Raw genomic sequence first — 16,480 nt, 5'->3', positions numbered from 1 at the left:
ATGCATATGAAACAACAACTTTCTTTACGAAATTAGGAGATACTTCCTATAAATAATAGCAAATAAAATTATCAAGCTACCTGTTAGAATATAAAAGTTTCCTCAACTTTAAAGAGGGCATCAAAACATCATTAAACTAATCAAAATTTGAATACATGTACATTTAAATCAAAAAGAAATGCATGTCTCATAACTTTTACTGCAGACCTTGTCTAAGCATGAAAAACATTCTATTTTTTTACCATACCTTGCAGACACAATAAATCATACTTAAAAATTTCAATTTGCAGCAGAAGGATGATGTATTTAGATCTATGATATACTTAAAATAAATGGCACTCAGGGTCAACAACTGTTTAAAGGAATTTGTTAAAAAACAATGTTGCTTTCTCTCATTTTGTCTCACAATAAACCAGTCATCTTTAAAGAATACATTTCTCATATACATGGATCCATTTTACATAAAAAAACTCTGAAATGGACAAAAAAAAAAAGAAAATGAATAGTCAACTATGGATTCATAAAACAAATACTGACACTGGGTGTACAAGGATCAGAAAAAAAATTAACCAGACCTTTGGTTCTGTGTACATGATTCATGGCTTCCAATAAGACCTTGAGCTTGCTACACTTTCTACCGTGCATGGACGGTTTCTGGTGCTCGCAGGTCGCCTCCCTTGTCTTGAAGGTGGCCTCCCATCCAGAGAAAATGGTTCATTACTATTGTTAGCATTAGCTTGAGTCATTTGCCTTGATGAAGAGAAGTCTTGAGGTGCCCAGTTTAGTGGGGCGGGCTTCCTTTTCTTTTCTGCCCATGGAGCTTCAAACGATGGCTCTTCCAGCTTATGACCAAAGAGAGTTTCATCAACAAATGTGGGTTTGTGGTTGTGAAATCTGTACCTCTGTGACTCACTTGTGTGATTGATGCGAGGTTTAAAATTATGGTAATTACTAGGTTTTTGCTCAGATGGGCTAGGAGCCCAGAGCAAGGGTGGGCCTCTCTTCTTTTCCTTTGGAGTTTTTGTTTGGAATGGGAATGTACCACTCTGACTGTCGTGTACCTGTGTAAAATTGTGAGATCTAAACAGAGTTTCGTCCACTTCCGCTGTGTTGCTCACTTTACGGTAGCCGCTGCGAGGCCGACTTCCTGAAGAAGAAGAAGGAGGTCGAGTTCCAGTGATGACAAAAGTGTCTGCCATCTTCCTTGTGTAGTATCTGGTAATCAAGATTAAACAATGACATTCATTTACAATTGTACAAGTGAAAGCAAATGCATTTATGTTTTTTATTAAAAAAAATGAATAAATCATTTTGGACCTGTTAAGAAGGTCCATCACATTCTCCATTCTAAGCTTCAAAACTAAATTATCGATGCAATAATTTGTATTAACTTCATAAATATGCTTGAATTTATGTTTTAATTGGCTATACATGTGAAACAAATAATTTATTTGCATTCATGAACTAGAGGTGATCTATACAAAACTGCTAGCCTGGTTCAGTATGCTCTTATGAAAAGGTTTACAAACGCAAAAAAGGTGTTATGATCAACTGCACAGATGTAGTATAAATAGTAAGCTAATACAATGATTTAAATTAGTTCTCTAGATTAATTTTAGCAAAATTAATTACTTGATATGGAATCTTTTATCTGAAATCTAAAGTCTTGTCATTGCTGCTTGGCTGCATGTCAACAAAAGATCATGGTTCATAAGACGCTTGCTTTGGGTAACAGTAGAACTCGGTACTATATTTAACTCATTTGACTTTTCTAAAGCGAGTCTGCAGGTTCAAAAGATTATTACAAAAAATTCACAGTTTCATTCAAATATTTTACATATGAAAAATATTATCCTCATCTACAAAATATGTCATTTTATTTTTATTATACTGTGGAAAATACATTATTACTAAAATTACACACACCATCTTCCCATGATGCATTGAGTGCAAGATAAGAAAATGGCGTCGGGCATGTGTTGAAGGAGAGTCAGTCGAAAGAGAAAGTGATGTCTTTGTTTTGTAAGTATGCTGTGGTAAAGTAATGTTAAATAACAGGTAGAGAAAAACTTGAATATACAATCCTCTTAATGATTTGAAAGAAATGTTGGCGTCGAGCCATTGTTGAAACGTACAGATAACGATTTTTCCCGGTTAGGTCACGTGTGCTCAAACGTATGCTATTCGTTATTGAAGATTATATATATGTGTTAGGAAGAAACAAGTCATGCTTTTACATTTTTGGAAATTTCTCAGGTCAACATGAATCTCTCAGAGTTCTGCCATGTATGTGCGGCAGCTGGGAAATCCAACCGACTGCGAGTGTATCAAATAAACTTTGATGAGGCTGTGCGATTTTGTGAGGATGACAAGGTATTTATTTATTATTAATTAATTTATTATTATAACTTGGACAATCTCAAGAAAAGAGAAAAATAGATTTTTTTCATCTATGACTCTCTTGGCCCATGCAAAATTTCTTTAGGATATGTATTTCCTTTTTGCTGCTTAAAAATATTTTGAACAGACAATGATGAATGAACAGTTATTTTTAATACAGAATTAACATTTTACCCCCTCCCCCTCTTTTTAAAAAGACTGTCTACCATTTATTTAATCTTAACACTTAAAATTTCTAATAATTTCAGTGTACCTACCCTATTGGCCAGTCCTCCCCAGGGAGTATTATTGTCAACAGAAAGTACACCGAAATATCACCAAGAAAAAGAACTCCTTCCCAAACACCACAGAGAGCACAACCTGTCACTGCCAGTACGAAACACAGAGATGTCATTCCCTGCTCAGCAAATGTAAGGAAAATACTTACTTCTTCAACCAAGCCTTCAACTGTAGAAAAACCTCATACACCATATATACCAGGAAAATTAGGGAAAAATGAGGAGAAGTTTACAAGTAATGGAGCAACTGTTTGCAAGGAGGCCAGGAGTATCAAAACCAAAACACTTTTATTCCCACAGTGGCAGAATAAAGAGGCATTATGCTGGCTTGACGTAGTAATGTGTTTATTTGTTCATTGTAAAAAGCTTCAAGAGCATGTGAAATCTTTTAATAACGATACAGACAAATCAGTACTCACTACCCTACTCACTGCATACAACCAGGCCTGCAACATTCTTAATGCCTCACAGGAATCAATCCCATCTGTAAGAAAGCAACCCATCTCTTTGATGGACCGTAAAGTTCAACCAATGCCTGGACAGGATTTATCTGCAGTACCAAAATCATCTGACATTGTTAACGAGTTCCAGCATCTTTCTGTGATTGATAACGGCATAAAAACAGGTGCAGGGATGAAACTCTGTTCAGAGCTTGTTTCAGAACATTATCCTGTTGAAGATCGATATCATAATGCATTTTGCATTTTACAAAATGTTCGAGAGGCTGTTTTCCAGAAGCTCCAACCAAGTTTGCAGTGTGAGAAGGGTAAAAATGACAGCCCTTTGTTTGCCATTCCTCTATTGATAAAGGGAGACTTTGATGCCCAGAAGCTGATGATGATGAAGTACAGGTTTGATTTTCACTGTAGGGCTTGTGGGTATGAACAGAGTGACTCATATCAACAGGTACTTCCTACCATTCCTAAACCTCCGGAGAACATAGAATCCGCAGAACCGAGTGTGGAACGATCCTGCTTCAAATGTAGGGCACCATGGCAACAACGCAAAATGGTATTTGAAGAGTAAGTAGTTTTCTTGCTCAAGCAACAAAGGCTTTAGCATTCAAGAGAAGTAACTCCTAAAGTACACTGAAGAGAATATGATAAAAATAAATGTAAATTGTTTCTTGATGTGTATTCACATTTAAAACCATAATTAATTCATTATGTATGTAGTCTTTAATATTTACTCTTTTTTTAATTGGATAATTATATTTAATATTATCGTATCTTTCAGGTTATCAGATGTAGTCATCCTCCATTTTGTAGAGGGTCTCAGAAGTAACAGTCTGGAGAAGTTGACTTTTTCCTTTGGAGGGAAACTTTACAAAGTGAGGGGCCTGATCCAATACCTTAATAACCCTGATCATTTTGTTACCTGGATATATGACAGTCAAGGTAAGTGTGTAATGCTCAAATAAATGATATATAAAGGTGGTTCTTTGTTGTTTAATAGACATCTTTTTTTATTTAAAAAACATGCACAGAATTGACTAGAGGCAAATCTATTAAGTATATATGTGATGTATGATGTATTACTCACTGATTCATTTAATTTCTTTAGGTAAGATATTTTTCATACATTTTTAGAGAGAGCTTAGCTGATGTTGAAAAACTTAATTTCCAAAATTGTTAAAACTTGTATCTTTCTTTTTAAGAGTCACTTTGGATGGAATGCGATGATTTAAAATCTCCAGTTTGTCAATTCCATAAACGTCCCTTCAGCGTTCCTGCAGAACAAATTCACATGGTCCTGTGGGAAAGCTCCCTCCAGATGGACACAGATAAGACTTTCAGCAATAAAACAAAACAGAGGATGAAGCTTTCAGAAAAACAGCCAGCTGAAATTGGAGAAAAACATAAGGAAGAGGATTGTCAGCATATATCTGGTAGGAAGTCTCTCACAGCCAATATAGCAGCTTCGCAGATGAAGGATAAAGAGAAGTCGGCAGATGCTGGTTCTAGGGGCACTACAGAGAAGTTTTTATCCCCAGCAGCTCTGAAGCCTTACATGATGGTCAAATTGACCAATACTGGACAAATAGTTCAGGTGCCATCTGAGGTCAAAGGTCAACAACTCCAGTCACCTGGTTTATTGTCAAACACTGGGAAATTCTCTAGAAACAATTGCAAAAGTGGCAGTGAGATATCTAATGTTTGTAACCAAGCTACCATGCAAAACCAAACTGAAATGAAAACTCAGCCACCAGCTTTATCCAGATCTACAAGTGTGTATACACCAGCCTTTCTAAAGTCACTGATTCAAAGGAAATCCAAAAACTCTCTAGTCTTACAAGCAGAAAAGAGGACAGGAAAATCCATTTCTGCTGTATGTGGTGCTAATAATATGACTAAGCCTACTGGATCCAATAGGTCAAACTTTAGAACTCCATTCATAGGGAAAAAGAAATTTGAGGGCTATTTTTCCACCAAGAATTTAAAGTCTGATATGTCCCAATCTTCTAGACTTGTGAGAAGTGCTAGCGTTTATTCAATGTCGGGAGATTCCTCTCGCCCCAACAGCCCAGCTTTAAGTTCCTACAGTGATACGTTTACAATACAGAAGCGGAAGTTGAAGGCAGTGGCAGAAAAAAACACCAAGCGAAGGAAATCCATGTGCAGCGACTCCAGTGTCAGTTCTCCGGAGTCCTTACCTCAGAAAGAAATGATGGATGTGCAAGCTTCTGAAGGATGTGATGTTCTTCAAAGTCTCTACAGTGCTTTAAATCTTACAATGCCTGAAAGTTTAGAGTTACCGAGGGGCACAAATAGTACAAAGACCTCCAGCTTAGATCTAAATGAGGATGAATTAATCCCAGACGTCCAGGATTTAGCCGATTTTATTACCAATCCTGAAAATGAGGCTTCATCTAGTTTAGATGAATTTTTGGCTCAATTGTGAAATTCAGTCTAAAAAAATTTTCCATTTAAAAAAGCCAAGAGTTTTGGTTATGATTTGGTGAATTATTGCTTTCATTGATCATTTTTGATGTGCATTTAGCATGTTTAAGAACTTATTGTTTTCCTTCACTAAAATTTTTATGATGAGATGGCAACAGTTGTGGATGAATGATAATATAATTATTTTTCTTATTTGCTCATACATTAATAATGTCATAAAGATGTGTGTGATATACAGAGTGATTGATCCGAGACCACAAATGTGTTCTTTAAAGTTCTATACATATATTTTGTACCATTGTTAATTTACACTTGTTATCTATACCTTTTGTTTAAATATTACAATTTGTTTTCCAGAAAAAACCCAACATGCAGTAGTTTTCTTTTATATTTTTGAGAAACAAAATATGATTTTGAAATGAGACGGTAGAAATTTCTACTAAAGATTTATTTGCATAGATTTTTAGCATACTCATTTTAAGTCAAATTATAGTCTGTCTTTATCAACACCATGTAATATAAAAATATAATTTGTTAAGTCAAGCATTTAAAGAGCGAAAGATTATCTTATCAGAATCAAACTCTGTAATAGGTCAAGGTATGGTCTCTCACAATCACACATTTTTATGGGTTGAATACTTGTCTGTCTGAACATGATGAATCAAACTGTTATAGATGACATTTGTTTTGTCTGTCTGTTTTATTTTTGATTGTGGTTAAGGTCATTTTTGTATTGCGTGAGAAGGTCTAATTCAATATTGTCTGTCAGTCTGTTGTTTTAAGGTCAATTATTGTTAGTAATATTTATAAATGAGGTCATTACTTTCTCTAGAATTCACTGGAGAGACACTTATGTTTTTTGATATTTTGTAAATAATTGGTTTGAAAGAAACTGGATTATTTAAACCAAACTTATCTGAATGATTGTGTGAAAGAAAAATTGGAAATGTTCGTCATTTGCAATAGTGACTCCCCAGAAAAAATACGACCAGAAACGGGAAAAAAACTTTCTGTCGTCGTGATGTCCGTAGTTAGCATAAGAGTGGTGAACAATGTCCGTTATTAAAAAAAGGGAAACATTGAAGTCTGTCATCAAAAAATGGTACTCGGTGATGTCCGTCGTCAAAAAAAGGAATAAATCGAAGTCTGTCATCCAAAAATGGTGTTATTTGATGTCCGTCGTCAAAAAAGGAATAAAAGGAAGTTTGTCATTCAAAAATGGTGTTATATGATGTCCGTCGTCAAAAAAGGAATAAATCGAAGTCTGTCATCCAAAAATGGTGTTATATGATGTCCGTCGTCAAAAAAGGAATAAATCGAAGTCTGTCATCCAAAAATGGTGTTGTATGATGTCTGTCGTCAAGAAAAGAGGTTTAATTTTGTCTGTCGTCAAGAAAAGGTTGGGTAGAGAACGGTGGAAGGCCCAATCAATGAGACAAATAAGATTTGTAGAGGAGGCTGCCACTGTTGAAAAGATTGGCTTGTAAACAGCTGAGAGCTTGGAAGAGCTTTTCATCAATCTACACATTCCTGATGCTTGCAATTACAGAAAAGAAAATCTGCCTTGTGTAATGTGCGATCTAGGTGTAATATTCAATATTGCAACAAAGGAATTCTACAGTGAACTTGTCAAAAGAATTATCTGTGGTTTTTAACATGCAAAATGAAGGTCTGTCATGATATAATAAGAACCGATAACAATTAAAAAAACCCAGATGTGTTGCAGGTATAACCTCTTTGTGAAAGTAGAAACGAAAGTGAACCAAACTTAAGACATGGAAGAGATATCATTTATGTTCATTTGCTTAATTGTAATAAAATTCATTTTTCTTCATGTGTAATAAGTGAGCATTAGAAGGGTTGTTCCAAAATTAAATTGTAATGAGCATTAAGCCCTCTAGCAAAATTATGAAATGCATGGCCTCGGGATATTTTTGTCCCCCACTTGAAAAGTGGGGGATATTAATTTGGGTCTGTCCGTCCGTCCATCTGTCCTTCATTCTTCTGTCTGTAACGCTTTCATTTTCACACGATATCTCGACCCTTTTTTTGCAAAAAATAGCAACTCCCTATGGACATATTGATTTTGGGGTCAAAAGGTCGAAAAAATTTATATCTGAGAACCCTTTGAGCTTTTGCAATGAAATTTGGCATAACAATCATCCCTATTGATTTTGAGGTCAAAAGGTGTTCAAGGTCATAAATTTATACATTCTGTCATAACACTATCCCTTCTGGGTATATATCAAGAGGATTTTGAGCTTTTGCTATGTAATTTTATGCACAACTCCCTAATACCCCTTTCAAGATTAGTATTTATTGTATTACATGTCACTATTTTTAGCAAATATTAATAAAACAGGTCCTTATAACATCTATTAGAACTGTTTGATAAAGGTTAAATTAGACACCATCCATGCATTGTGTAAAATTTTGACAATATCGAACGTGAATATATACATGTATGTGACTTCAATTTTACCATTTAATTTTCTTTTACGTCAAGCATTTCTGTGGTCTAGTGGTATGTCTCTCGCTTCACATGTGAGGGGTGACGGGTTCAAATCCCGGACGAACCATTTCTTTTTTTTTCGAAATACTTTTTAAAAAATAAATGGTAGCATGTGAAATGAAAAATTTATGAGGACTGGCTTGCATAAACTCATTAAATCATCAATACAGTGTGATAAATATTCCATATACCAGTAAAAAGGATCTTCTATACACATAATAAAGAATAAGCAACCAAATATTTATATCCATATTGGCATATATTTTATTTGCTTCCTTATAGATGTATACATTTAATACTTCTACAATAATGGCATAATAATTCAGTCAGGAGGACCCGCGGGGGAAAATTCTCTGAATTAGCTTGTTAGAAAATGAAAAAGGTGCATAATTATAAACAATTTGGGTGTCTATTCTGAAACTATGGCCCAAGGGACAGGAAATATTTGAAGTACACCAGTAAGATCTGCATACGGTAGTTAGGATTGGAAGATGTGCTTCTTCCAAAAGATGTAATTCTTCCAATAATAAGAAAGTATGAAAGACTTATTCTCGTAGTGCTGTAGCATTTTTATTAGTTCACCAGAGCTGAAGGCTAGAGTGAGCTTTTCTGATAAAAATTAATATGTTAAATGTCTGTTGTGATAAACTTTTCACATATGTTCATCTTCTTCACAAGAACCACTTTTGCTATATCCATATTCATACTAAGTGAGTTTTATTGTATCTTCAAAAAATCTAAATGCTAGTTCAAATGAAGGGCCACACCCTCTTCCAAGGGGAGAAAGTTATGAATAAGTGAAAAATTGATGACAAATTTTTAAAAATCTCATGAACCACTGGACCAAGAAAGATGAAACTTGTGGAGTCATCCTCATATAGTGTAGATTCAAGTATGTTCAAATCATGACCCTTCAGGGGTATAGGATGGTGCCAAATTGGGTAATTGAAGTATTTCACAGAAATCTCAAGAACAGGAAAGCCATTGTTGGTGATGTTAATATGGAAGCATCCTTGAGAAGTGACTAGATTGAAGTTCCTTCATATCATAAGTTCATAACCCCAGGGAAAAGTTGAGGCCATAATGGATGATCAAAGTTTTGCATAGAAATATATAGGAAAATTCTTCTCCAGAACAGCAACCCCAAGATTGGTGATATATGACTGTAATAAGGAAGTATTTCTAGATAGTGAATATTCAAGTTTTCTATTATCAAGACCCCCCGGGGTAGTGGGGCCATAAGTGGCAATATCGATATGGGTAAGGTGTGGCGGCTGTGGCCACAATGAGGAATCGAAGTGTTCAATATTTATAATAAAAAAAATCTCATGAACAGAAAAGCTGTGTTTAGTCATATTGACATGTAAGAAAAGAGTCTTCATGTAGAGAAGTTTCAAATTTGTTTAAATCATGACCTGGGAGAGAGGGTTTGGGAGGTACTACTATGGGAATCAATTTTGTACAGAGTAATAAGTAGAGAAGAAAAATCTTTGAAAATCTTTTCAAGAACAGCAAAGTTATATTAAAAACAGGATTGGTCTCACTTGCTCTGAGGTTAGCTTTGTACCTAATGAGCTTCATATTTAATTTCCCATGCTATCTTTTAAAAAATTGCCCTCTCCCAATGGACATTCTAAAAATAAAATTGGCCCACTCATTTTTTTTAACATCAAGGAATTTAAGCAATTTTTTAATGTACAGCATGCATTCTTAAGGCTGGATAATAGATTCTTATTGCTGTCTGTTTTCATCCTGCGTCATGCATTAACATTTGAACATTTTCAGCCTCTTCTCTGCAACCCCCGAACCAATTTTGGCACAAAGCTTCACTGGTGAAAGGGAACAAAATTTGTGAATTTCATGGTCCCTGCCCTCCCTGGGGCCTGAGGGGTGGGGCCAAAACCACTAAAATTAATTCAATCTTTAAAAATCTTGTCTACTCCTGGACATCAAGCAGGCAAACTGTTGGCATGATTGAAATCAGCATTGAGTCCTCTACCAAAATTTTGAAATTCATGGCCCAGGGGTTAGGGGTTGTAGTGCTAGGGCGGGGCTAAATAGATTATATAGTGATCAAAAATGCTTGAATTCTTTGAAAATTTTCTTCTTTGCTCCTGGGCATTAAATAAACATTTCCCAAGTACATAGTAATATGTTGAATAAGGCTGCCTCTTTCAAAATTGTGATTTCATGGCCCTAAGGGTCAGGGGTTCTGGTGCAAGGGCTAGGCTAAATAGGTTATATAGTGAAATTGCATAAATTCTTTGAAAATCTTCTCTGCTCCTGGGTCTTAAATAAACTAAGTACAAAGTTATGATGAACAAGAATATCTCTTCAAATATTGTGAATTTTATGGCCCTTAGGTCAGGGGTTCTGGTGTAAGGGTGGGGCTCTATTGATGATATTGTACAGTGAAAATACGTTAAAACTTTAAAAATCTTCTTCTCTGCTGTGAGGTATTAAATAGACTAACAAAGTACATGATTATGTTGAATAATTATAAGGCTGCATCTTCTAAAATTGTGAATTTCAGGGCCCCTGGGTCAGGGGTTCTGGTGTTTGGGTGGGGCTCTAATGATTTTACAGGGAAAATGCATGAATTCTTTGAAAATCTTTACCTTTGCTCCTGGGTAATATATATGCCAAGGATCTAAGTACATATTTTTGATGAAGATTGGTGCCTCTTCCAAATTGGTTATTTTTAGGGCCCTCGGGTCAGGGGTAGGGGGAGGGGGGTGTACTTAGTCTGAAAATAAATTAATGCTTTGAAATCTGCTCTTTGGTACATGTATTAATCAATCATTAATGCTGAAATAAAATTTATGATAAATTTTCCAAAATTTTGAAATATTTGCCCCAGGGTCAGTGGTTCCTGTGGGGTGGGGTGCACAACTGGTGGTTATAAAGTGGAAATGCATTTCTCTTTGTTACTCTGATCTACCCCTGGGTATTAAGTAACCAAAGTAAATATGCTAAGTGTATAAATATGATAAACAATGGTGCCTCTTTCAAAATTGTGAATTTTATGGCTTTTGCTTTAAAACAGGAACCAAATACATTGCTTTAAAGTTGTTAAATGATACTCAGGTGACCATAATGAAAGTAGTGAAATAAAAATTTTGATAAAATTTCCAGCATCTTGAAATATTTGCCCCAGGGTCAGTGGTTCCTGTGGGGTGGGGTGCACAACTGGTGGTTATATAGTGGAAATGCATTTCTCTTTGTTACTTTGATCTACCCTCTAGGTATTAAGTAACCAAAATAAGCATGCTAATTAATGATTATGATAAACAATGGTGCCTCTTTCAAAATTGTAAATTTCATGGCTTTTGCTGTAAAACAGGTAACAAATACAATTGCTTTAAAGTTGTTAGATGATACTCAGGTGTCCACAAGGCCCATGGGCCTCCTGTAAAATTAAGCACTAAAATTTTTTTGAGAACAAAATTTTTTCTCATTAACCTATCGACAATTTATTTAATCTTGAGTAGGGGTAATGGTAATGGAACTTACATTATTTTAAAGATGGTCCACTTGTTTTTTTAAACGATCACCTGAGTTGACTCAGGTGACCTACTGCTATATGTTTTCATCCGTTGTTGTTCATCAGTCGTAAACTTTTGAACATTTTTAGCTTCTTCTCTGGAACCACTGAACCAATTTCAGCCAAATTTAGTATACAGCATCTATAGGTGAAAGGGAACAAAATTTTTGAATTTCATGGTCCCCCCCTCTCCTGGGGCCTGAGGGGTGGGGCCAAAACCACTAAAATTAATGCAGTCTTTTAAACTCTTCTTTACTCCTGGACATTAAGCAGGCAAGCTGTTGGCATGATTGAAATCAGCATTGAGTCCTCTACCAAAATTTTGAAATTCATGGGCCCAGGGTAAGAGGTTCTAGTGCCTAGGTAGGGCTATATAAATCATATATAGTAAAAGTGCATTATTTCTTTGAAAATCTTTTCCTCTGCTCCTGTGTATTAAACAAACTAACTAATTATAAGAACATAGTTATGAAAACGGAGAGTGCCCGTCTTCCAAAATTGTGAATTTCATGGTCCTTGGATTAGGGGTTATGGTGTTAGAGCGGGGCTAAATAGATTACATTAATCCTTTGAAAATATTCTCCTCTGCTCCTTGGTATTAAACTAAGTACATACGCACGTAGTTATGATGAACAAGAGTGTGCATGCCTCTTCCAAAATTGTGAATTTCATGGCCCCTGGGTCAGGGTTTTGGTGTAAGGGGGGTGGAGCATACTGACATAGCTAGTAATAATATAGCAGTGACAGACAATGCTGACATGGCCATAGAAATTAATATATAAAAGTGACAGATTGATAGATAGATTGTATGTTGTTTAACGTCCCTGTCGAAAATTTTTCACTCATAATTTTAGTGCGTACTTGATTTGGACTGACAAAGTTTCTAATTCTGTTTTGTTACTAGTGTAAGATTGGTTGTTTGAGAGTTTTTAAAATACAAAAAAAACACACACACAATTCCACCTACGAGCAAGAAAGACACTGGCCAGTAAAAAATTCAGCGCCGATGACCTGGATACAAATTGTTTAGAGGACGTACAAAGTCAAGCTTTACATGCAAATCGTTTGAAAACTCTGTTAGGGTATTTCGCGTGTTGGCATGAGCGTTAGTGTCAAGTGCCTGTATAGAGCGACAAACATAGTTCATGTGTATGGCACGCCAAATTCACAAAAATGAGCTAAACATGTTTCACAGTCGATAAACTAGGTTTATCGAGCGACTGTAAACATAGTTAACAACGTGTGTGTTAATGCGATAATCTATGTTTCACAACCGTAAACTCTTAACACTAAAACAATCATTTGCAATTGCAAAACATTTATCTGACAGTTGAAAAGTAAACATATTTATTGCTGAAATTAAACTATATAGTTTACAAACGTGAATCTATGTTTATCAACAAAATCTGTTGTTAACGCTTATTACAGACAGATAAACTTAAGCTAGATTATCATTCGTAAACTATATAGTTAACAAAAGCAGAATCAGTTAACTTGGTTTGTTGTTTGTAATGTCTCTCTAGTTTATCAAATGAATTTTTCACTCACTGATCAGAGACCAGAAGAGCTTCTGCGATAGTAATGCGTCCGTCGTCTGTCTGTCTTAGTACGTCTGTAAACAATTTTTCAAAATGCTACTCCTCCTACAGTTTTGGTCTGATTTCAGTATAACTTGGCACACAAGTAGACTACACTAAGATAATTTGTTTATCGGTTTTTGATTTCGATGAACGGTGTTGCCGTGGTTATTTTCTTGAAATTCTTTCACAGTTTTGGTCGATTTCAATATAACTTGGTACACAAGTAGACTACACTGAGATACATAATTCTCTATATCGGTTTTTGATTTCGATGAACCGTGTTTTTCGAAATTTCTGTGAAATTCTTTCAAAATGCTACTTCTCCTACAGTTTTGGTCTGATTTCAATATAACTTGGCACACAAGTAGACTACACTAAGATGCATAATTCTATATATCGGTTTTTGATTTCGATGAACGGTGTTGCTGTTGTTATAAAAATAGAAATTTCTATGAAATTCTTTCAAAATGCTACTCCGCCTACAGTTTTGGTCTGATTTCAATATAACTTGGCACACAAGTAATTACATAATTTTATCGGTTTTTGATTTCGATGAACGGTGTTGTTGTTGTTACTAAAAATAGAAATTTCTGTGAAATTCTTTCAAAATGCTACACCTCCTACAGTTTTGGTCTGATTTCAATATAAGTTGGCACACAAGTAGACTACACTTAGGTACATAATTCTGTTTATCAGTTTTTCATTTCAATGAATGGTTATTAAAAATGAAAATTTCTGTTTAATACTCTCAAAATGCTTCTCATATATATATATATATATATATATATATATATATATATATATATATATATATATATATATATATATATATAGATTGATTTGTTGTTTAATGTCTCTCTAGTGAATTTTTCACTCATATGGAGACGCCACCACTTGCCGGTGTAGAGCTGCAAATTTGGCCTATTCTTGACACTCGGGGCCATTGAGAAGTGATGGATATTTTTCGCGCCAGCACCTACTGCGACACGGACCTCGGTTTATACGGTCTCATCCGAAGGACAGTCTCCACGTCCCATGTGTGCAGTGGAATTTGAACCCGCGGCGTAAGACAAAAGCAAGTCCGAGAGCAACTGTCAGACATTTCTAATATGAAACATTACTGAAGGTATATTTATAATTTCTCCTGCATTACTAATTAAGACATTATTTTCGAAAATATATATATATATATATATATATATATATATATATATATATATATATATATATATATATATATATATATATATATATATCCTTTGAAAATTCCAAATAGCAACACAGCGTTAGCGCTTTCATTAATGAAAGCTAACGTTTTAATCTTGGACAATTTTCGAATATAATAAGTTCCTAGAAGAAAACCTGTTCAAAAGCAGCAAGAAGTAGATGTCACGTTGGAAGGCGATAGGTGATGGAGCCATCTAGTCGAATGGGCATCCAACATCTTTTTAGAGTGGACGAAAAAAGCACAAGATTTTGTATTGACTTTCCGATTTGAACATGCAGTGGATGGAAACAGAAAGACGCCCATCATGTACGAATAATCACGATGGTACATTTCATATTATAACTACCGTGAATTTATATTACATAGATCTTCAAACATACCACATTATAATTATAATGTGATTGATCTGTAAATCTTTCGGTGCATGGTTTAGTCAGGATTACTGGTGCATAATCCAAGGTCAAATAAATGAATATAATTAGTTAATCCATTTGGATTGTGGGAGTGGTATTATTGACAAAGTTACTGTACGCACCGTAAACGTGTACTCTTTTGGGGTTAAAATCAACGTCGGTGGGCTTTAAAGTTAATTATTTAATTCAGTTTGAGTGCTTTTTGTTTAAACGGAGGGTAGACACTTATAAATAACTATAATAGTTTATTTTCTGGTAGGTCTTAAGTTTCCAAGTACAGGAATGAGTCTGAATGACCATATACAAGATAATTAGGTTGCCTATAATAATGATTATAAATCATTTAATTTCGTAGGTTATTTTTAATTGTAAACTAAGGACTTAACCATGATAAACCTTTAAATGCTTTGTAAAGTATGGTGATTTATGATAATGTCGTCACCCCACTCCCAACTTCTCACTTTTTTAAACCCTGTGGTAAAACGTTCCTTAACACCGAGATGTTTTGATCAGAATTTCATCCAACGTGAGATGTAGGAGAAGGTTATGATCAGAGTTTCTTACAAAGTGAGATGTGGGAGAAGGTTATGATCAGAGTTTCTTACAAAGTGAGATGTGGGAGAAGGTTATGATCAGAGTTTCTTACAAAGTGAGATGTGGGAGAAGGTTATGATCAGAGTTTCTTACAAAGTGAGATGTGGGAGAAGGTTATGATCAGAGTTTCTTACAAAGTGAGATGTGGAAATAAGAATGATCAGGCTTCCTTTTGATTCAGTGAGATGATAGGATGAACAGAGAGATGTGGAGAATTCAGATCGACCTGAGACTATATCTTACCTCTCGGCATTCTCAGCTTCCGTTTCACTAAGTAATCCCCATAACTTGAACTTCTCATAAATACTAGCTCTAGCATTACCAACAGGGGCTTTGTCATTCTCTTTGTCACTTGTCAACCAAGACAGACGATCGCTGTTTCTTCCCGCCATTGTGTCATAGCTAAGTGCAAGTGTAATCCATCATAGCAAACTAGTAATATTTTGTTAGGGTAGACGACTTTTGGTAATGTGTTAATTTGTAAACACAATCATTCTAATCTTTAGCTGTTTAGGCATTTAATGAAGTAGAGCTCGATTGCACCAAGGAGGCAGGACAACAGATTAAATGTCCCAATCTCTTGTATTAATCTTATATACTTTATTTATACAGTGCAATCATGCAGAATTTACTACTTATGACAAGTCATTATTATTAACTACTCTTCTATTTTTATCTTATATGTTCAGGTTAATGGTTTACAGATTATGAAACTGTTTCCAATGTTGAAGATTTTTATTTCTCGTGTCGTTGGTCATTTTTAGTGCTTTTTATAAATTTCCATCCGTGGCCTTATGTATCTACTTAATAGATCCGACACTAAGGAAATAGATTGTTGCTGGTTTTTAGGATATACTTCAACAATAAACAAACGTGACAAAGACTAAACAGAACTGAGTTGAAGTAAGACGTGACAATTCGCCAGAAATACCAGATTTCTTTTCTATAAAATGATTGAAATGCTTGTTTTATTGGAATGAGGTTTGTTTGCATGGTACATGTAATCATTTAACAAGAGGCCCATGGGCCTT

The 16,480-nt window shown here is 35.0% G+C and overlaps 2 protein-coding genes across 2 annotated transcripts; one reads left to right on the top strand and one right to left on the bottom strand.

The window, feature by feature from the left end:
* Positions 1–372: 372 nt before the first annotated feature.
* Positions 373–15,878, bottom strand: LOC134235069 (RBPJ-interacting and tubulin-associated protein 1-like). Its single transcript, XM_062717156.1, has 2 exons — positions 15,693–15,878; positions 373–1,215 (listed from the first exon to the last, which is right to left on the bottom strand). The coding sequence occupies exons 1-2, from the start codon at positions 15,839–15,841 to the stop codon at positions 597–599; spliced, it is 768 nt and encodes a 255-aa protein (XP_062573140.1). The 5' UTR covers positions 15,842–15,878; the 3' UTR covers positions 373–596.
* LOC134235068 (SUMO-specific isopeptidase USPL1-like) lies at positions 1,929–7,414 on the top strand. Its single transcript, XM_062717155.1, has 5 exons — positions 1,929–2,022; positions 2,257–2,373; positions 2,649–3,700; positions 3,915–4,075; positions 4,336–7,414. The coding sequence occupies exons 2-5, from the start codon at positions 2,263–2,265 to the stop codon at positions 5,577–5,579; spliced, it is 2,568 nt and encodes an 855-aa protein (XP_062573139.1). The 5' UTR covers positions 1,929–2,022; positions 2,257–2,262; the 3' UTR covers positions 5,580–7,414.
* Positions 15,879–16,480: the final 602 nt, after the last annotated feature.

The sequence above is a fragment of the Saccostrea cucullata genome, unplaced genomic scaffold (assembly GCF_032062105.1).
Source record: "Saccostrea cucullata isolate Sc308-1 unplaced genomic scaffold, CSIRO_AGI_Scuc_v1 ctg17, whole genome shotgun sequence".
Lineage (NCBI taxonomy): Eukaryota > Metazoa > Mollusca > Bivalvia > Ostreida > Ostreidae > Saccostrea > Saccostrea cuccullata.
This window is presented reverse-complemented; position numbering and strand designations above follow the sequence as displayed.